Consider the following 21,951-nt stretch of genomic DNA (forward strand, 5'->3'; position numbering starts at 1 on the left):
GGATCAACCAGTGGGTTTTGAGTCCAACGGACATGAGCACAAAGTTTGCCGCCTTAAACGTTCCATATATGGCCTCAAACAAGCGTCTAGACATTGGTATTTTAGATTTCATCATGCCGTAACTTTGAATGGCTTTGATGTGATTGAAGAAGATCATTGTGTGTATATAAAACGGTCCAAGAAAGGATTCTTAGTTCTCTCTTTATATGTCGATGATATCCTTTAGTAGGGAATGACATTGACATGATTGTCGCCACTAAAGAGTGGTTGTCCTTCACATTTGAGATGAAGGACATGGGCGAAGCCAACTTTGTGTTAGGCATCAAGATAGTGAGGAATTGCTCAAAGAACTTTCTTGGTTTGTCTCAACAAACTTACTTAGAGAAAGTCCTTGAACGATTCCACATGCAAAATTCTAAGCCCATTGACACACCAATGAACAAAACGTGCAGACTGAGCCTAAATAAATGCCCTAAGAATGAAGAAGAGAAAATGCAAATGTCAAGAGTACCCTATGCTTCTGCGGTTGGGTTTGATGTACGCGATGATATGCAAAAGCCCAGATATCTGCTATGCTATTGGGATGGTCAGTCGTTACCAGAGTAACCCAGGACTTACCCATTGCCAAACAGAAAAAAATGATTTTCCGTTACCTTCGTGGGACGACAAATCTCATGCTCACATATAGTGGTTCAGATTTGAGGTTGAGAAGTTACAGTGATGTTGACGGGGGAGTGATCAAGACGAGCGAAAGTATACCTCAGGTTATGTTTTTGTCCTTTGAGGTGGAGCTGTTACTTGGAGCAGCAAGAAGAAAACTTGCATTGCTTTGTCCACAATGGAGGCTAAGTATGTTGCATGGTCAGCTGTTATTCAAGAGGCAATTGTCTTAGAAGACTTTTGAGAAGTCTCAGCCTATTCTCACATGCAGATGATGTGATGCAATGAGTTAGTATATTTTATAAAGATGTCACCAAGCATGGAATTGACCCACTCACATGGGTAATTCACCTTGGTGCTTGTAGATAGCAAGCAAGATGAGCCTAAGGGTTTGTAAGGCTTTAGGGGGCTTTCAAACCAATGTCAAGTGCCTTAGTTGGAACTAAGATGAGACCTCAATGGTCGAACATAGAATCATCACATTTCTGTGTTGCCTAGATTGTAGCTGAATATGAATCTTTTATAATTGGTCATTGTGTGACTAATTGTAAAAGAATCAGGTTAGGCGCTTTAAGTAGCGATTGAACCAAGATTCGTATGGCGTATTTTTTCTTTTTGTGACAATGCCCATATCAATGGGAGTTATGCCATAGCATGCATGTTTGTTGCATGTGCTAAAGTCGACCGATGATGAGAGTGATTGAATGGATCCCTACTTTGTCATTGTGTGAGCCATCAGGATCACATTGTGTTGATCCTACTTGTACCCTTTACTTTAGACTATGCCACGAAGAGGACACCCAATGATGCTACTTTAGCTTGTTCCTTAGGATCATGGATGATGCGGTCTCGTAAGGCAAGACTGGGAAAGCAATTGGGGATAATCCAAATGGCATGAGAACTATGGGAAAACTTTTCATTCTATATCCATCAGTGATGTGACTCATTACTTGGGTGACTTGTCATTTGACAAAGTCATGAGTACGTCAAATGAAGATAGTTCACATTACTCACTATGAGGGATCGAGAGTGTGGAATTGGGTATAATTGAATTGTTTAGGGTATAATGAGATAATTTTCAAGTGATGTGCTATGTTGGTTAGATGGAGACTTGATATAGCACTCCTACCCTAGATACATCTCTTAGGTCGCACATTCCATTTCCACATTAAAAGGATTAGAGTTGATGAGAGCATTTGGATAACTCCACCACCTTGTGGCGAGTGGGAGATGTTAATAGTAGTGGGTGGGTCCCACTAAAATTTGCGCCATAGGTGGTGGCAAGACAATTATGTAGTCTAAGATGACTACCCTTCTATTTAGTTGAGTCTAAGCAGGACTCTAAATATTAATTTTCCTCCCTTGGATGAGTCTTAAGGAAAACCCTAATTAAGGAATTAATGTTGAGGGAAAACATTATAAATAGAGGGATGGAAAACCAAACAAAAACACACATGATTTAGAATACTCTCCTATGCTCTACGAATTCTCCAAGCTAATCCTGAACCTCCATCATTGTGGTTTGCCAATTTGGAAGCGTGGAAATAACCTATAGAGTTCACAAGCTATAAGAAGGGAAAGAGAACGCAAAGAGGTACCTCCAGTGTCTAGATCCATTGCAAAACATCACTAAGGTAAAGGATCCAGAACTCTTCCTTTCATTGATTTAGTTTTACAGTTGGAGAAGGAAGAGAACTGCATGGGGATTGGCAATTGAATCTTTGTAGATTTGTCTCAAAACACATTTTTCATTCCTCCAAGGAATTAACTGATTAAAAGAACAACCATCCAAGTGCAACCCGGTAACACTCTTTGTTGAGAAGGGTTGGAGAACAGGACCTCCAATCAATGCAATAATGCTGGACCATGGGTCTCCAAGTTCTGAAATCGGAAAAATATTGGGATGGAAAGCTTGTGTTCTGTGGGATAATTTATCATCTGTGGGCAAAAGGACAATTTTAAGAATTTTCAGAAACCAAAATATAACTAAGATATCTAGAAATCCCGATTACAGTGTAGTTGTTGAACACAGGGCATTCCTAGCTAAAGAATGCACTACAGTATTTGCCTCTCTAGGAACAAAAGAAATAGTGGATACCCTCCACTAATGGAGCCATATCACATGATGCCAAGACCCTGTTGTAAATCATATTAACAAAGCTCTCACAAATAGACTCCACCAATAGTAAAGTATAAGAAATTATGGGCATAAAGTAATAATGAAACTATGCTATTAAGAAATGTTGATAATAATCTCAAAACAAATATTCACCCAACTATATCAAACCCATTTCTTGTTAATATATTATACTATATATAAAAGAAGTTTAGAAACACCATAAGATTCATGGTAGAATTATAAACATCCCAAAATATGTCAAATTGGCATAAATACCCCAAAATGTCACCTAAAATTGCAAAATAGTACATCCCATAAAGTATTTCTATTTTTTCCACTTCCAAAAATACCCTTTACTACATGTGACATCACCTTATTGTCCTTGAATCTTCATTTCATTCTTATGCCTTTGTACAAGCACTAGTGCTTATCCCTACCACTTCACAACAAGAATGTAGGAATTCCCCTCTCATTAGTTTTCTCTCAAACCTTCAACAAAGTCCTTGCTTGAAACAAAGTTAGAGACTCTTGACAAAACCAAATTCTTTATGGACTCAGGTAATGCATGCAAAATATATAAATGACATTCATTTCTTTGACTATTGTGTCCCAAATAATTGTTCTTGGGGTTGGAGAAGCATTCTATCAGGAAATGATATTCTCAAATAGAGCATTGTTAAACAAGTGAAAAATGGTGTTGTGCATATTTTTAAGGACCCATGAATTCCCTCTCTGCCTTCACATTGCATTCGTAGCACTCCATTGGGACATAGCCCTACTTGGGTGCATGGCCTAATTGATTGGGATACTCGTCTTTGGAAATTATCTTTATTTTAATCTCTATTTTCTCCAGGTGAAATCAATGCGCTATTCAATCTATCCCTATATTGTCTCCTGATACTTTAGACTCATGGATTTGGAATAAAGAAAAATATGTAAGTTTATTGAGTTTATTGTGAAGTCTGCTTGTCACCAATGTCTATTTATAGCTAATAACCAATGTAATGTAGCTTCTTCTTGTTCTTCGTCTAAACATTGAACACATATTTGGCAGATCCCCACCCTTCCAAAGATTAAAACTTTCCTATGGAGATCATCACATGAGGCTATTGCAACAAGGAGTTCACTTTTTTGAGGAATGCTTCTCTTGTTCCCCTTTACCTAATATGTGGTAATGGTCAGAAGAATGTATGTCATGCTTTGTACTTTTGTTCTAATGCGCAAGAGTGTTGGAGATTCTCCCCTCTACATATTAACACATCTAATTTTCAAGGAAAAATTTTATTTGATTGGATGGATTTCATTAAATTTAAGTTCCTTGGTTGTGACAATCTAATATTGGTAAATCAGATGTGGGGTGCTTTAACTTGGTGTATTTGAACACTAGGAATGCAGCTCTTTTTAGAGGGATGGAGGCCCCCATAATTCATAGAATGACTACATTCTTTTATCTATGTGCAGATATACAATCACACATTATGGAGTCTCAAAGGGCTCGAGAAGAACTTTGTCCAAGGCCAGGTCATGCCATTAATGAGGAACTTGCTCTCTTTCATATATTTGCAGATGTATCATGGGATAGCAATTCACACAAAGGAGGTGGATGTTGCATTTTGTGGGATTACAATGGTGGTTTTGTCGCAGCTCAAAGCAAATGTGGACATAGCTCTTTGGCAACTCTAGTAGAACTTGAAGCCATTAGAGATGACATTTTGCTTGGCTCTTCGTTAGAAGTAGTTGATTTACAAATCCTTTCAAATTTTTTACCTGTGGTTCTTGCTCTCCAAGATCTCCAATCATCTTCATCTTGGATGAGTTCTAGTTTAGTTTTGGATATTTTAAGACTTTGTCCTCTTTTTTGCAGGATTTCTTTTAGCAATATTCTAAGGGTTGGTAATGGTTTTGCTGATTTTCTTGCTAGGGGTGCTCACCGATTCTCCTTAGATAGAACTTGGGGGGGGGGGGGTTATTCCACCTATGTTTTATTGTGAATCCTTTTTGTTTGTATAGGTCTTTTGACCTAAACTCTTCAACTCTTTAATACTCACTATTAGTTTGGTAAAAAATTTTTTTTTTATTCTCATCTCTGTAACAAAACAGTTGTTACAACTTTGACAAACGTGCTTCAACATTCCCCCCCCCCCCCCCCGGTTTACCTTTTATAGAAACATGACTAAGGTGATAGCATTAGCATCTTTAAAATGTGATAGACTACCTGTATCATGTTGTGCGTTGATTTGAAGAAATCCCCATCATCACACATGGGCTTGCCCAGAGAGAAGCAATCTGGGGGACCAAGTAGGGCATAACTAGCAGTATAGGAGCCAACTCGGCATCAACTGTCTTTCATACTACCTGACCAATAAGTAGTTGGAACAAAGGCAGGAGGGGCAAAAACTGAAGCACATTATCGACGTGCATAAAGTGCCGGATGATCGCAGGCAAAGGAAGTTTGATAACATTGATTCCTATTTCTCAATGATAACCCACAATCGAAGATAATTGGTTGAATCCCATGAAAGCATTTCATAGAAGTTATCTAGATTTTGGATCGTTTCCTTGGAGCATATCTCAACATGTTGCTTCAATGGGTTCTATCTACTATCGATAAGCATGCATTTATCATTATTTATTTGATTTAATTTCCCATACTTAGTTAATTGAAAAGAGAGCCAATTGACTATTTTTGTGTATTTTTCAGGAAAAATGTGATTTTGGTTATTAGAGATAATATGGAGTAAAGTTGGCAAATATATTAGATATTGGATGGATTTTAAATCATGGCATTCAATCTTGCTGCCCAAGAAATCATGAAAAAGTGATATCTTAGCCAAATTGGAAACAAGTGGAGGTCTAAGGAACAAAATTGGTAATAAATCTGAAAATTGGGTAAATAGACATACCTTCAGTATTTTGGTCATATCTCTCTCATATTAGCTCTGATTTATGTGATTCAAGATCCTATGTAGAAAGATATCGAAAATATATACAACTTTCTAGTTTTGAGTTTTCCCAAAATCCGAACGAATAAAGGTCAAATCGACGGGTAAAGAGAGGGGATTCATTGTGTGGAAGTGGAGACATGAGAAAAGAGAAAGCAAATATAAGATGATGATGGAGAAGGCACAACGCTGCCCAGAAACATGAAAGCGAGATCTTGGCTCTCATCTCTCATTGATCAAGAAGAAGACCACATCTCTCTCTCTCTCTCTCTCTCTCATATTACTATATCTGTGATTCAATATCTGTAGAATGATATTGAAATATATACACTATATATTTTGAGGTTTCCAAAATCAGAACGATAAAGGTCATCAACGGGTAAAGAGAGAGGATTATGTGGAGACATATAAAAATAAGACGACAAAGAAGAGGAGAAAAACGGTTTGTATTCTCTCTTGCTCAAGAAGAAGATCACATCTCTCTATATATATATCTATGTATCATCTATATATGTCTATATCAACTTTGTGATAATGAGTAGCTAGTTCCTTTTCTTTGGGATGTAGATGACCCATGCTTATTTCATTAATTTGATTATTCTATATTTTCTAGTTGATTGTGTTTGAGTCTAGCCAAAGATGTTCTATAGCTCAGCAAACTAAGCGTGCCAAGCTTCGGTGAAGGACGATAGTCTTGCGAAGGTAAGGCATTCCTAGGAAGACCATCCTTAATTTGCTTTGAAATGTAGAGTTATATCGGTTAGGGAAAAGCATTAGGGATTCGAAATCCCAAAGATCTTCACATATTCATAGTTAAAGGTTTTGCATTCTTAATAGATTTAGTTTAAATTTAGTTTTGTTGAATTCAATCTTAGTAACTTAGCCTTTTAGTTCCCCATAGTTCGACCCCATACTTTCTGCTAGCTAAGATTAGTATAGGATTTTATTTTTGATTGATTAGCAACACGATCAACTGTCAGGCCACAACTGCTTTAAGTGGTTGCAACCAACCTTGAGTTTCATTCGATGCATAAGGTCATTGGCTATAATATAATGCTATGTTGTCCATTATGTTCCAACCTTTGATGAAAGCAGATTTATGTTTCAGGATGTTCTTTTTCTTGCTTGATGGCTTCGCTCCACTAGGCACTCCACGCTTCTACTACCGTTGTGCTTCCTGCTCTTAATAAATTTCGTATATAAATAAAGAAATGAGTTGTGTCTTCCTTCACTCAGATAATGGATATATCGAGAAAGCTTTGCCCACTAGTGCGATGCCAAGTATAGACCAAAATGTGTGTTGCCCAACCTAAAAGACGGTCCTGATCCAAGACTTCTCTTACGAGAAAACCCAAAAAAAAGGATTTCGAGCAAGGTCCTCCTCTGGCTCTCATTGTCTTAGGAGCTAGCGCCCAAGGAACAGCCCCAGGGACATAGGCACTCCAATCCTCATGGGCAAACATGCATTGCTCAGAAAGTTGAAAACATATCCTTCATTCATTGATTGACAAAAACGCCCAATCAACTCGTGGATTGGGGTCCTCCAGATGGCTGATCCAAATACTGGGCCAGATCACGTCATCGCCTGGTAAGCTATTGCCTCACCAACTAGCTAATCAGACGCGAGCCCCTCCTTGGGTTTAACGCCCAATCAACTCGTGGATTGGGTTCCAGATGTTCCAAATAATGGGCAGATCACTCATCTTGCAGAACTTTTCCCTCAAGTGTCTTCCGAGTCGGCATCCATCAAAGTGGTTGGGGGTGGTGGAGTAGTCTATCATCCCTGCTTTGCTACTACCATGATCAATGTGGCAAGGTCAGGAACAAAGGTTCAAAGCTGAGAATTATTGGAGCAAGACTTTCTTTTGGCATATTCCAGTTTCATTCATCAGAACCTCTCAATGTGTAGACGCACTGCTGGATCAGCTCAATCCATTTTGAGGAGAAGCCAATCTTGGCCAGCGTCGTGGGAAGAGAACTCCATTTCAAGTTCTTCAAAGTTTGAGAAAGGTCGACTTTAACACAGGCTGAGCCTCCTAGCCAAACTTGAGTTTCTTTCGATCCACTTTGCAACTTTATTAGCTAGAGGCCAGTCGATCATCTTGCTTTCCCTCTCCCGCCGCTGATTTGAATGCTGCCGTCAATCGCTCTTGAAACGTTGCACCTTTCTAATGCCTTATGCCACTTCATTTTTTTCTTCACTTCTTTTTCTAGTCGTTCCACTTTGTCGGATCGATGATTCTTTCGGAGATCTATAACCCCAGACATTTTTGACATAATGGTTCCTACTTCCCACCCTTCCCACCCATAGTTAGCGCAATTCATCATTCATGCATTAGGGACCGTTGTTGCTAAAGATTGCACTTAGTGCTAGGCTTCCGTCGTCACTTCTCTTCCTTCTTAGATCACTCCCTTTACTACTTATTCTTGCCAGATAATATTAGAATTTCTTGATAAAGAGAGAAATGGGAAGGAAGATCAGAATAAGAAGACACTGCAATTTAATGTGGTTCGGTTTAGGATAAACCTACGTCCACGATAAACTATTGTTTCCCTTATCATTTCCTTTGAATAGGAATGTGATACATTCTCTTGTAAGGGAAGATTTTTCCATATATGGCAATACCTTATCATTGTCATTTTCCATATCTATTATTGGTGAGTGATTGATTGACATCTCTACCTTAGGTAAGTTTTATTGATTGGTTGATGTCTCTAGTTTAGACAACTTGTGTTGATTGATTGACATCATCGCTTTAGGTAAGTCATGCTTATTGATTGGCGTCACTTTAGGTAAACCTTGTTGATATTGACTTCACCACTTTATGTAATTCTTGTTGACTGATTGACGTCACCACTTTGGGTAAACTTTGTTGATTGATTGGTGTTTCCACTCTTGGTAAATCTATTTGATTGATTGACTGATTCAAATTACCTTTCTCTTCCTTCCTTTCGATAATTGTCGGAAAAAAATTAAAGAAGACGGGGAGGCACTCCCCCCCCCCTCTCTCTCTCTCAGTTACTTAACATCAAATTGGTTAAACCAGTTCGACAATCTTTGCGACGGGCATACCCATGTTTTCCATAACCTCACAAGTTTAACCACCAAACCACATTCTACTTGGAAAGACTCGTGTCACCAACTTGAGATCCTCTACCCTCAATTAGGGATGTAAACGTGTAAATGGATAACCAAAATTCACTCCCGAATTCGAATGCGCATCAATTTATAGGTATTTAAATTCGTCCAATTATTGATAAAACGTAGATATATTATACCCCTTTCCTGACCACTATCCATCCAATCAAATAATCTGATTAAGTTACTTATTTTGATTTGTTTTTCTTATTTGCGTAAATGTTTTACATGAGATATATAACTATTTTCTTAAATTTTCTATTAATAACTACCAAAATTGTTAAATTCTTAAATTTAAAATCTAACCCTCACAAACAAAATGGTAAAAAAATCGATAGGTAATCGAAAACTTGAATTCAATCTGTATTCATATTCATTTAGAAGAACTTGCTTTAAAAAAATAACTATCCAACCATCTTCATAATCCGACTGAATCTGTCCAAACATCGATAAGATATTACCCGAACCAAATATAATAGAATGCACATATGGTATTACCAGTATCTAATTTGTTTGGACCCCTACCCTCAATACCCTCACGCCTCCCGATGCCACATTTAAGAGAGCCACTTTGTTTTTAGAAGTAAACCCCCTTCTTAAATATGTGATAAAATATAAAAATAGAATTAGACTCCATATCACTTTCCGCAATACCATCAATGAATCAATGAATGGAAGAGGCTAACCAACCACAACATATTGAAGAAACTAGTTTTGAAATTGAAATCTATCTGCTAAATTCGAAGTTGAAACCTATATGCTAAATTTACAAAAAAATTCACAATACATTGACGATGCCAACATACAATGACCATAAAGGGGGAAAAATGAAAATAAGAAACGGACACATTATAAAAAGTGTGCCAAGTCATCTATCTAATGGATCTTGCTGCTAAAATACACATTGAACACCTACACGTCATTTCAATAACATTGGATCTATTGGTTTTTTTGAAAAAAATATGAATCCAATGCTAAAAAGGGAGGTGAGGAATTGAAGCAATAAAAGCAAAAAACTTCAATGACGGATCAACTGTTTACAATGTTCAAGAGGACTTTGTTAACATTTCTGCAAGGCATCTAGTTTCCTACTGATTATATGCAAAACTTGAACTTAACAGTATAAGAGGTAGAAAATGCAAATCATAAATTGTCTCATCTACTGCTCGTTTGCATCTCGTGAAGAAACCTAGACAAACAAAGCCAAGATTCTTCTGGTATCCTACGACCTAGGTGTATGGCTAATGCAGAAACAACATCTACAGTAAATTTATGGACATCAGACTTCACAGACATGCGGATCAACATGGCTGTCCACACCCCCGGTGCCAACTTTATTGCTTGCCGGAGTGACTGAAACCCATTTGTCAACCTTCTTACAGTTTCATGCTTCTGCAAAAACAACACAATATAGACATCAAACAAGTAGAAAAGAAAAACTTGTGCTAGGCAGGGAAAGAATAATGTATGTGGGTTAAAGAACACAAGCAAAGCCAGAGATGACCATCTATTTGAAAAGAATAACATTTCCCATCCAGATCCTTTGAAAACTACCAGAAAGTCAAAGACAATGCCCAAACTGATTTGGTCAATTATTGCCCCAAAACTGAACCAGTTGGTCGTTCTTGAATGGATAATTAAAACTAATGCGTGTAAGAAATTCACATTCCTTTTACAAATATCACCGCAATCATGTGGAAAGTATGGATTATAATTTCAGGAATGACTTGAATTCTATAGTTTATTTGCAAATTCAACCTTCAGAAACTTCTGCCCACCTTCTATTATGATGGTAGAATTGTGCTTTGGGGAAAGATTTGAATGAGGACATTAGCATTAAACAAGTGACAGAGGACAGGATAGGACATGCATTTTGAAGTTCAACATCATTTTTAAATTGAATAAATATAAAACGATGTGATTCATAATAATAGGATGACTCATTGCAGAAAAAAACACACACCCGCAGTGGAATTGTGCTTTGGGCAAACACCCGGATGAGGAGACTGGCGTCAAGTTATTAAACAAAGGTCAGAGGACAGGATAGGACATGGATTTTCAAGTTCAAGATCATTTTCAAGTTGAAATAGAATAAATAAAAAAAGATGTGATAAATGATAATAGGATGACTCATTCCAGAAACACACACAGTGGATATTGTGCTTTGGCCAAAGATCTGGATGAGGAGACTAGCATCAACTATAAGATCTATATTAAACAAGTGACAGAGCCTCAGAGGACGGGATAGGACATGCATTTCCAAGTTCACGATCAACAAGTAGAATAAATATCAAAAGATGTGATATATGAGAATAGGATGACTTATTGCAGAAACAGACAGACACACATGCCCATCCAGAAGCATAGCCAAGCACATACTAGAACTCCAGAAGTGAGTTTAGAAATGCTCATTAATGTATGATGTGGCATATATAACAAGTCTATGTGATTGTGATATGACTGTAACCATAATTTCTGTTTCAATTCATTAGTTTTTATTTTATTTTTTATTTTTTATTTTTTTTATTCTTTGCTTATTGATATTTCAGGCTTCTCTCTCAGAGGCTTCATTTCAAGCAAGGTGTGAAATTTTGTTGACACAAGGGGTTTCGTTAACTGGTGAAATCAGCGAAACCCCAAGATGTCGGCGAAAATTCCCCAACATTTGGGAGAGTTTTGGTGAGATTTCACCCCCAGTTTCCAGGGGTATTTGAGGTCATTTTGGCCTGTTTTTGTTGTCTAGTCTAATTTGAGGCCAATAAACACACACAGAGTATTATTTTGGCCTAAAACCTTACCTAAAGTGGTGTTCCTCATCGGCACATGGCCGGTTGTATGCGAGCGAAGCAGGAAGTCTACAACATGATTTTAAACCAATGTAAACATGCAAAGATACACGAGAACACATATATCTTCATTAACTTTCAAGAAAGAAGATACGTACTAAAGTCTACAATAAATTATGCAACTACTGAAGTCAGGTGTACAGATACAAGATACAACAGAAGCATACAAGTGTAGGCAAGCACATAGTAGTCATCCAATCATCTCAAATCTCAATACCAAGTATTGTGGCTAGTTGGATCCATCCCCTCCTGATTCCCCATCAATACCCATAGTGTACAACATCCTCTCCCCCAACCAATCCACATACTAGACCCATGTCATTCCATACTGATAGTTGCTCAGATAGTCCAAAATTGCAGCTCTGTAGCGGTCATCTTCCACCTCCAAGAGAACTCCAATGTGAGGGAAGTAAGAATAGGGCCAAGGAAGGTGTCGCAGTGGTCGTGGTGATGTTGCTAATGCTTGTGAGTGTGAATGTGGTTGGTTTATCTACCATCTGAATATGGACTTTGCAACTAACTCTGGCCCTAAGAGACCATGCTCATAATATCCATCACTGTGTCCATAGTGCGAACCACTGGTAGGGATACCATACCCATACCATAATGTCCATGAGGAGGAGGGAAACCATAAAGATTGATAGCCACATAAGTAGATGTGGAGCCTATAGACTCATCCAAGCTCATGGATCCCATCGCTCCTGCTAAGCAGTCTGTCGGATTCGGACTTGAAGGATTTATGTAAGCGATCCGTGCATAAAGGTGACATCATCATAACCACCTCTGTGTTGTTTCCCATGATCCCTACCCTACAACCACGTTGATGCTCACCACCACGATCCTAATCCTGGGTGGCATGTGTGAGATGAGTCTCCCCACTATATCTTAAAGGGGGCTGTTGTATTTTGGTAATAGAACATGCAAATGCTCTTGAAGTCCACACCACCACCATCATCAAAATTCCTCTAAGTCAAACTGGGACTGGGAGCGAGTGTGTCATTTGGATTGTAGTTGCGCTTGCTAGGCGCCACCATCCAATCCTCATCCACGTAGCAACTACCTTCCTGTGCATGTGCCTGCCCATCTTGAGATGTTATGAATTCATCCACATCAACCACTGCAGCTCAAGCAAGCTCTTAGTCAGGCCTCCCTTTAGGCTGGTCCAACACTGGCTCATCCCTATCCATCAACCATTGAGTGAGGGATCCTGCTCCTCTACACCCACCTCAAATATATCGTCGAGGTCTATGTTCTGCCAACTACTCTAAGCTTGTTCCCTGACATGCTATGTCTTTAACGTCATGTTGTAGTGGCAAAACACTAAATGGTTCAGGCACTGGCTCCCCAACATGTTCCTCCTATTGGAGTGGATTATGCTAAATGTATTCCAGTTTCTCTTGCACTCAGAGGTGGAGAAAGTTTGAGAGACCATCCTAATCGCCAGTCTCCTAAGGTTTGATACACTCTTACCAAAGAAAAACCACCACTCAGCTGCATTCTCACAAAAACAATTAATACTTTTAATAGTTTATTACTAAACATATAATCTACTTATCTGTAAATTGTAATAACTTGGATCAGAGTTTTTCGTCCACTAATAGTAGCATCTAAACTGAAGGACCTAAAGCTAAACACTTTTTCTACAATCATTTGTATTGATGGTTAGCTAAATTCTATAAAAAATCAAATGTAAGTTCTAAGTTTGAAATCCCTGCAAGTCAACTCAGTGTGGCAAAATGATTAGAGCCGTGGGTCCGGCTCCAAATTTGAAATCAACAGCATCACGACATCGAGCAGGTGTTTATCCAACCCCAAATGTTCGCCATATTGATATTTGGGGTCGAGATAACAGGATGCACAATTCACAAACTCACAATTAAAGTTAGAATACAATGACTTACTACCCACAATAATTACTTACCGGCCCTATGCAATAGATGCATAAGTTGATCGGTCCATAGTTTATCAACAATCTTTAAGAAAGCCTAGTAGCCTCTGAGGCTCTCTCATTATGGCAACCTTCATATGCTCAAGGGCTCCACACTATGCCCCCTCAAGGAGAAGTCCACCATATGCAAGACATTTACGACGGGCTCCAAGGTCTACAACACGACAACCACATTTCTATAGAATCATCAGATGAGATGCTGCTTTGTGCTTAGCACTCGCTCGAGGTATTGAATTATGACAAACACATTAAGTTAGTAGATAGTCATACTATACTATTTTGTAAAATGAAATAGTAGATAGTTATCTTATTTGGATCCAACCCAATAAAACCACTCCTGGAATGCAAACATGGATCCCAGGCTCGACTTCTTCTCCTGCATACTACTCAAGGAGATGAAATTTGTCGAGAAGCTCACCGGACCGGGTCGCACCAACTCACATCTACACATTCACTTCATCGCATCCAAAATAGTATTATAATTGTAAATGAAATTTGTTACCTATCAAGCCCTCTCCACTGTGTTCTGGACAATGGTGATCTTCCCAATGTCCTTTAACATAAGGTCGATATAATGGGTTGCATAGGGTGTCCAAAAGAGATGATAACCGGGTGAATTCATCAAAAACTCACTTACCTTCTTAAAGTTGGAGCCATTATTGGTGACAATATGTACAAGATTCTTCTTCCCAACCTCATCTACACCACATCCTATAGGAGACCAAGTATATATTTGTGGTCTTTCACATGACTAGTAGCATCCAGTAGCATCCACAGATCTCAAGAAAACTGTCCTCCTATCACAGTACACCATGAAGTTGATGATGGACTTTCTCGTCAGACTAGTTCATCCATCAGACATAATGGTGCGTCTATATGTATCCCAGAAGGGTTTCATAAGGTCAATGTACTGTTGCAACTCCTCTTTCTCCTCCTGCAGGAAGGTGGTGATCAACTCTTTAGATATGGGACCCTCATATCCAAGACTTGCATCTACAATAGTATCAATCATGTACTTGTAGTACAGACCTTGGGCTATATTTGCTAGAATGGAATTCATAACAATTTTAACTTTTTTACCTATACCCTTCCATGCACCTGTTATCTTAGGTTACTTGGTCCCCTTCTTCCTGAAAACTTCAAGATTCTGCTCTAGGATTAGGTCCCCACAGTATGGATAATCACATGGTGCTAGATCTACTAGAGGAGAATCCCTCTGACTATGTGATATGCTAAACATGCTAAATATGCCACCCCTCCCGCCAGATCCAGATGCTCCAGCACTAGATCCAAATGTTACAACCCTTACAAGCCTAGAGGGACCAACTCCTGTAGCTCTAGCTCTGGCCTTGTCCTTGCTCTTGATAGTACATCTCCCTGTTCTCTGATATAGCCAGCCTCAAGTTCCTCTCCTCTTGATCTCTCACCACACAATAGGATCAACATCCGATCAGAATCCGAATCAACTTTGCATGATGACGGTCCCCTCACCACATCATCTAGTGCTCTGTCCACTCTCCTCTTTCTTCTTCCCCTTTGCTTTCTCTAACTCCCTGATTGCCTTCACTACATTTGCATGTGCCTCTGTGCATGTGGCCACATTCTCCAAACTCCCAGTGATGTGAGCCTTAAATCTGCTGATGCCACCTGAGTTCAACTTCTTCCTGCAGAAATTACATTGTGTTTTATTTTTTATTCCATCAATAGACACACAATACTACCATGCTGGGTCAACCTTGGCTCCCACTGCTTGTCTTTGTGGCTCTCCCTATGGTTATGGTTCCTGGCCTTGTTGTCTACTATGAACTAGCTCTCCTCTAACTCCCACTAGCAAACATGATAATTGTTGTATCCAAAAATGATTGCATAAGTCACTGTAAAACCACCAAATTAATCTTTTATAGACAAAAGAAACAATTATGTACCTAGCTAGCAATTTTCCCCTTGCCCATGTTTTTTTTTTTAATACAATGAACTTTTAAAAGTTTTTTGGCAAGAAAATAAGCTATCCATACCAAAACTGGCGATGAAACTACATGGGCAACACTTGAATAAGACATACATAGCTATTCTATAATTTTCAAAACCATTTTCCCTAATTTTCCCTAATTATTTATATTTTAATAATTTAAAAAAATTATTATTATTATTTATTAAGTGGAAAAATATTTCGACTCCGTGAGTTTGTAGATTGGCCCATGGAGTTTCACATTTGTTTTTTCCATCACCATAAGACATATATCATGTAAAAAATAAATATTCTCATTGTAAGAAAATACAATTTTTTACTCCCGTACGGCCGTACATCAAAAATAAATTACTTCCTTGCTTTTCGTCCTTGTGTTCTTCAAGACATCTACTCCCAAATTGGAGATGGTAGATCTACGGCCCTTTGGTTGGACCACTGGCGTCCTTAAGGTGTTCTCCAGCCTGTTAGTCCCAGAGCTTTCCACAGCATTGGGATTCCAAGCTAGATAGGTGGAATCCTCTCTCAACCTGCTGTCCAGATATAGCTGAACTTTGGAATGCACTTCACTCCACTAGAAGAAGACCTGTTGGCTCCTCTGATGGCATTATCTGGCTGCATTATAGGTCAGGCATACTCAGCACTAAATCAGCTCAGCAGCAAACCAGACTAAGCAGTCCGCTTGCCCTTGGTGAAACCAAGGTCTGGTTCAAGAAGCATATCCCGAGGCAGAGTTTCAGAGCTTGGCACATCTTCTCCAACTGGCTTCCAATGCAGTCATTCCTTCAGCATCAGCACATTCTCGTCCCTAGCAATTGCACTCTCTTCTGGAATGGAACTGAAGACACAAATCACCATTTTTTTGCCTGCCTGCTTGCCAGTGCCATTTGGAAGAAGAGCTTGCAATTGCCAGCCCCAGCCTAGAAGTATCCACTCTTTCATAAGGGAGTGGATATGGGTCAACACGTTCAGGGGTTTTATGATTTGTGTCTAGTTGGGAAGTCAGAATTTTTTGGGGTAATTTTCATCTGGACCCCTTGAAGTTTGGTCTATGTCATTTTTAGTCCAAAAATATCAAGACTTTGCATCTACCTCCCCTGTACTATAGAAAAAATTAATTTAAGGACAAATTATCACTTTTATGACTAATTTACCCTTATTTTCTTTTAATTTTAAGACATTTTTTATTTCTTCTTTTAAATGGTCATTTTCACCGTGTGAGTCTTTCTGCATCAGTTGGATCAGTTCTGCTTCAAACCCTCACAACCAAGTCGTCACTACTGATCCAGAAAAAGAAATCAAAACAAAGAACCCTAGATTCATAGATTTCCATTTTCTGCTCGAGACCGAAAACCGTAACCCTAATCAAACTTCTCTTTTCATCTCACTCTTCAATCTTGTACTCCTTCCGATGCAGAAAGTGAGATTACGACGACTGTACTTCCACTCCTCGATCTGATCCATTCACCATAACCAAAATCTCTCATTTTTTTTGGCTTGTTTGTTAATTAAGGAGTAAGATGGGGGCCATAACCTCATCCATGGCGGCGAAATTCGCTTTTTTTCCTCCAAATCCCCGGTCATATAGGCTTGTTGTTGATGACAAAACCGGGAAATTGATGAATTCTGATGTTCCGCGGAAAGATAACGTCGATGTGTTGAAGGCTTGAAGCTTTGTTCAAAGAGAGGTAATGAGATAATTGCCATGTATGTGAAGAATCCCTCGGCATCGCTGATTGTATTGTACATTTGTACTCTCATGGTAACGCTGCCGACTTGGGACAGATGTTTGAGCTCTTTACAGAGCTTAGTCTTCACTTACGTGTTAATAATTTGATGGGGTTAGTAGAGACCATGCACTCTTGACTATCGCCTGTTGTGGCAATCAAGTTATTAACCCGTTTGTGTGCATCATGGCCTTCGTTTTTGTCTATTCCTTTTGATAAAGATTTTTCACGATCTTAGCAGGTACGATTACCCCTGGTTTTTAAGCAACTCTTGACAAGGTCTGCAATTTCTTCCTGCGTCAAGGGCTCACCCAAAAGCTGCAAAAAGTGGCTTTCGCACTGTTGAGAACATAATTTCCCCCTTTGCTCAACTCAATCAATGAAGAAGATGGGTGAAGGGGGAATCTCTTCATCCATCTCCCTAAGATTCTACTAACATTAAAAAAAAAAAAAAAGGGTCAAATTAGTCATAAAAGTGATAATTTGTCCTTAAATTGATTTTTTCTATAGTACAGGGGAGGTAGATGCAAAGTCTCAGTTTTTTTGGACTAAAAATGACATAGATCAAACCTCAGGGGGTCCAGATGAAAATTACCCAATTTTTTGCCACCATAATCATATTTGGATGGAGCAAAATCTCAAGAAATGGACCCAACTCCAGATCAAATTTGGGACTCTGTTGATTGGTCCGGTTCTATGAGTGGTTTAGTTTATTTATATATTTAGTTTGTTATTTCTTGTTGCCCAAGCAAGGGTAACTATGTAATAGTGTACTTTTCACTCCATTATTAGTAAAGGGCTTGGGATCACATTGATCTATTCAAGCCGTTCTACCACAATCATCTTTGTCACCATGGCATCGGTTCCAAAGTCAATTAGGGAAGAAAAGAAAAAGAAAAAAACAATGATAGAAAATTAGGGAAAAAGCAGAGATCGATTCTTGCATATGAAGATCCACCATCACCATTGCTGCTACTGCACCACCGCCGCTGCTGCTACTGCATCTACAACCAGAACCCATCATTACAACCCACCACTTCACCTGACCTCCAATCATCACTGCAACCCATCACTTCACCAGACTCCATTGCAGCTTCTTCTTCACCGTAACACAATTGCATAAACCTGCAACCAAATCACAAAGATCTGCAACCCACGGTGACCTTCTTTCTGCCAGTCAAAACCTATCGCAGATATCCCATCGAGCTGCATCTCAATCGCCTGAACTGCACAGCACCTTTCTCTCCTTCTTCTTTCATCGCCAGTATTTTGCACCTGAAAAAATCCCACCAGAGCCCCATCGTGAGCCACCCATGACCAGTAACCTCCGTGCATCGATTTCTGGTTTTTTACCTTCCAAGCCCTCTTCTAACCAAGGGAAAGTATTTTGGTTGGAATTAGTGATTTTTTTTTTTCTAGAAATTGGAACTTCAATTTCGGGCCTCATATGGACTCAAAATTATTTGGATTCTTGCATACTATCTATTTCAAGCATAATCACCCCTATAGAACTACTAGTTTACCAAAAAAAAACCATTGAAAATGTAACATTCAAGTATATACTACATATGTGAAGAAGCGAAAATGTTACCAATTACAAGTCTACTCTATTCCATATCTCCCTCTTCCGTCTGCACCCTATACAAATGACAATACAAGTCCCATGATGCTTGCCCCATATAGTTATCGACGTAGTTGGCAACTGCAGCTCTGTACGTGGCCTCATCCACACGCCTAAGATTTCCTAATGGTGGGAAGTTCTGAATCTCCGGGTAAGGAACTGGCTTAACCTGCATATGAAAAGCCTGTAGGTGTTTATGGTATAGAGTGGAAGATCTGCTCAACAAATGAAGGAACACCCTGGTTGTCAGCATAAGGTCCATACTGACAATAAGGTTCCAGTGGCTGAATCGATAGGTGAGAGTGGGAGTGACACCATAAGCTCCATAACCATAAGGCTCCACTGGTGGCTGGCCCTAAGTCTGATAGCCAGGAGGGATACCATACGGTCCATAATCATAAGCTCCATAAGTCGACCCAATAGAACCAATACTCTCCAAAGTAGTATCATATGAGGATTCTACAAGCCTATGCCATCCGGATCCTCTGGAGGTGGAGTCCATAGTAGAAGATCTTGCCACCTTGAAAAACCGAGATCTCGACCATCTCGGCGAGATCTCGGTCGAGATAAACAATTTTTTTGTGTCAATTCGGTGGCCCATCTCGGTGGGTTTTAGGGTCCCAATTGGGTTGAAACTTTGTATCTAGCCTATTTAAGGCCTTTTGAACACATTGATGGCCTTAAATTTGTCAGAAAACAACCCTAAGTATGATTTCTAAGTCTACCCATAGTGTGAAATCAAAATGTTGTAGGATTAGGGAATGCAAGGTTATACAACATGTAATATAGAACCTTTAAGGCATATAAATGAAAAGCAAGTGTATTAAATGTATCAAGTAACCTAAATGTTATCAAAATTCCATCCATATGAGTATCATAATCTCAACTTTTGAGAATAGAATAGTTAAATTATACAACCATTAGAAGTCTTATATGAGTCATTAAATCATAAGTTCATAAAACAAGCAAAGAATGATTGATCTTCCTTTGATGTTGTAGATGTGCTAATAGTAGTTGTAAGTGAAAATCCAGCCGAAATCCACACAAAAAAAGGCAAAAATTGAGAGTTCAAGGGCAAGATATGGTGAGATATGGCGAGATCTCGAGTGAGATATCCCAACTCTCTGCTCTCAACCTCCATCTTGTCTCTCCTATCTGAAAAAATGAGATATCTCACAAGATCTCCCACCATGGTGTAGTCTCTGGAATCATCTATGTTCATCGATCTCATAGATCCCACCAAGCTCTTGGCATTGGCCGGATGGTAGGACCCATATGATGGCGTGTCCTCCGTCATATAGCTATGTTGTCTCCCCTTCCCCTTCCTCGAATATGTAGAGGAAACATTTTTGCCTCGAGAAGCAGCTCCAGTATGGTCTAAATATTGTGTCGTGTGGGTGAACTGACTCTCACCTGTGAATCTCGGTGGTCATCCTCCCCCCTGACTCTCATGTACTGCTAGTGCTGGAGGTCTGTTCTTAGGATCAGTTGAATCTTGATCATGAGGTCCAACACCCTCCTCATCCCCTCAATCATCATCATCATCATTGTCATCGTCATCAATCGTTGTCATCGTCAGAGGTCGAAATCACATCATCCTCAGTGTCTAACCAGACAATCAAATCCCCACTCTGGGTGGATGCACGAAGGGACAGGCAGGCGCTGCATGTGCACTCCCCTCCTGGGCCATGAAGTCCTCCACATCAGCCCCCCATCTCCTTTACAATTTATTTACTGGGATGACCTCCCTCCTCATCCAGCAATGGCTCTCCAATGTCCCTGATCCAGTCAACTATTGGGTTATCATCATCATCCATTTCAAATATGTCGGCCAACTCGATATTGTTACTCTCTCTGTCCATCCCCTATCTAACATAATCCTCTATCAGTCTTATATTATAGTATAAGTAGACAAGGTCCTCTAGATGCTTCACACCCAATTGCTTACGCCTATTAGAGTGGATGAGGTTGAAGGTGCTCCAACTTCACTCACAAACAGTGGAAAACATGTCTAAGAGAGAGCAATTTGCTTGCAATCGTACTCAAGTGGGGGTGAATCACGTCCAAATTGCAACCACTATTCAACTACAACAAACATAGACTCCAAGTCATTTCAATACTTAAATAACTAAGTTAAAGATAAAATATAATAATTAAATATATAATGAATGAACTTACCCCCAGGGGCGAATTTCCGTCCCGATACAGCCACGAAACAATCGAAGCTCCCAGTGGCATCTCTAAATGCCTTTATCCAATACATAAAGAAAAAAAAACAATAACTAAGTTAATAACTTAGTATACAACTATGAATGTGAATATCAAATCACTATCTCACCTCTATAAGGATGATTGCTTGTTTAGATGGATCCGGTTCCAACTTCTCCACTACAGTTTGGACGGCATCCATCAAATATTGCCTCATCCCAAGATTGTCCTTGTAGTGGTACTTGGAAAAGTTAATACTTAAATACTTAGTAGTGTCATTACATAACAAAAATTATATTGAATCCTAGACTTAACAACTCACCAGCCTTATGCAGTGGATGCTGCAACATAGATTCCCATCTAACTTGGATGATGTCGAGGACTTTCTTATTAATGTGTGGGTAGACCTGAGCAACTTCTTGCTTCATACTATCTAATGCATCCCATATGTGTGGTAGAGAAGGCCTTCTCTGCTGATCTACCATCCTCAACACATGCTCCACAAACTCAAGCATCTTCACCACTATCCTCACGTTATGCCAAAAACTCTCATCGAATATGGTCAACTGTGCTCTCCTTCCTCCTACGGATGAAGAACCCTCCTAGGTAAACCACTGCTCTGATGCAAACATGCTCCTAAGGCCAATCTTTCTACTCTCAAAGCTCTGTAGTGCTATCCAATTGGTAACAAATCTGATTATGTCTGGCCTCACTAAGTCACCATGACACTTGTCCCTCATCATCTTTAATGGATAGGTGTGGTTATAGATGAAGG

The 21,951-nt window shown here is 39.3% G+C and overlaps 2 protein-coding genes across 3 annotated transcripts in view; one reads left to right on the forward strand and one right to left on the reverse strand.

Annotated features, from left to right (window-relative positions):
• The first annotated feature begins 243 nt into the window (after nt 1-243).
• On the forward strand, nt 244-4,655 carry LOC149015953 (uncharacterized). Its single transcript, XM_089156639.1, has 3 exons — nt 244-586; nt 4,241-4,512; nt 4,644-4,655. Exons 1-3 carry the CDS (start codon nt 244-246, stop codon nt 4,653-4,655), a joined length of 627 nt encoding a protein of 208 aa, XP_089012765.1.
• Nucleotides 4,656-9,157: 4,502 nt separating this feature from the next.
• Nucleotides 9,158-21,951, reverse strand: part of LOC149015954 (Protein kinase superfamily protein) — a 117,604-nt gene continuing 104,810 nt past the window's right edge. Inside the window, exon 13 of one of the 2 annotated variants that reach the window (XM_089156906.1) lies at nt 9,158-10,252. In XM_089156906.1, coding sequence (XP_089013032.1) covers nt 10,016-10,252 — 237 coding nt within the window. In that variant the 3' untranslated portion in view covers nt 9,158-10,015. The remainder of the gene's footprint in view (nt 10,253-21,951) is intronic. The other variant, XM_089156905.1, reaches the window with a different exon arrangement.

The sequence above is a fragment of the Hakea prostrata genome, chromosome 5 (genome assembly GCF_041222555.1).
Source record: "Hakea prostrata isolate BN-2017 chromosome 5, UWA_Hpros_2, whole genome shotgun sequence".
Classification (NCBI taxonomy): Eukaryota; Viridiplantae; Streptophyta; class Magnoliopsida; order Proteales; family Proteaceae; genus Hakea; species Hakea prostrata.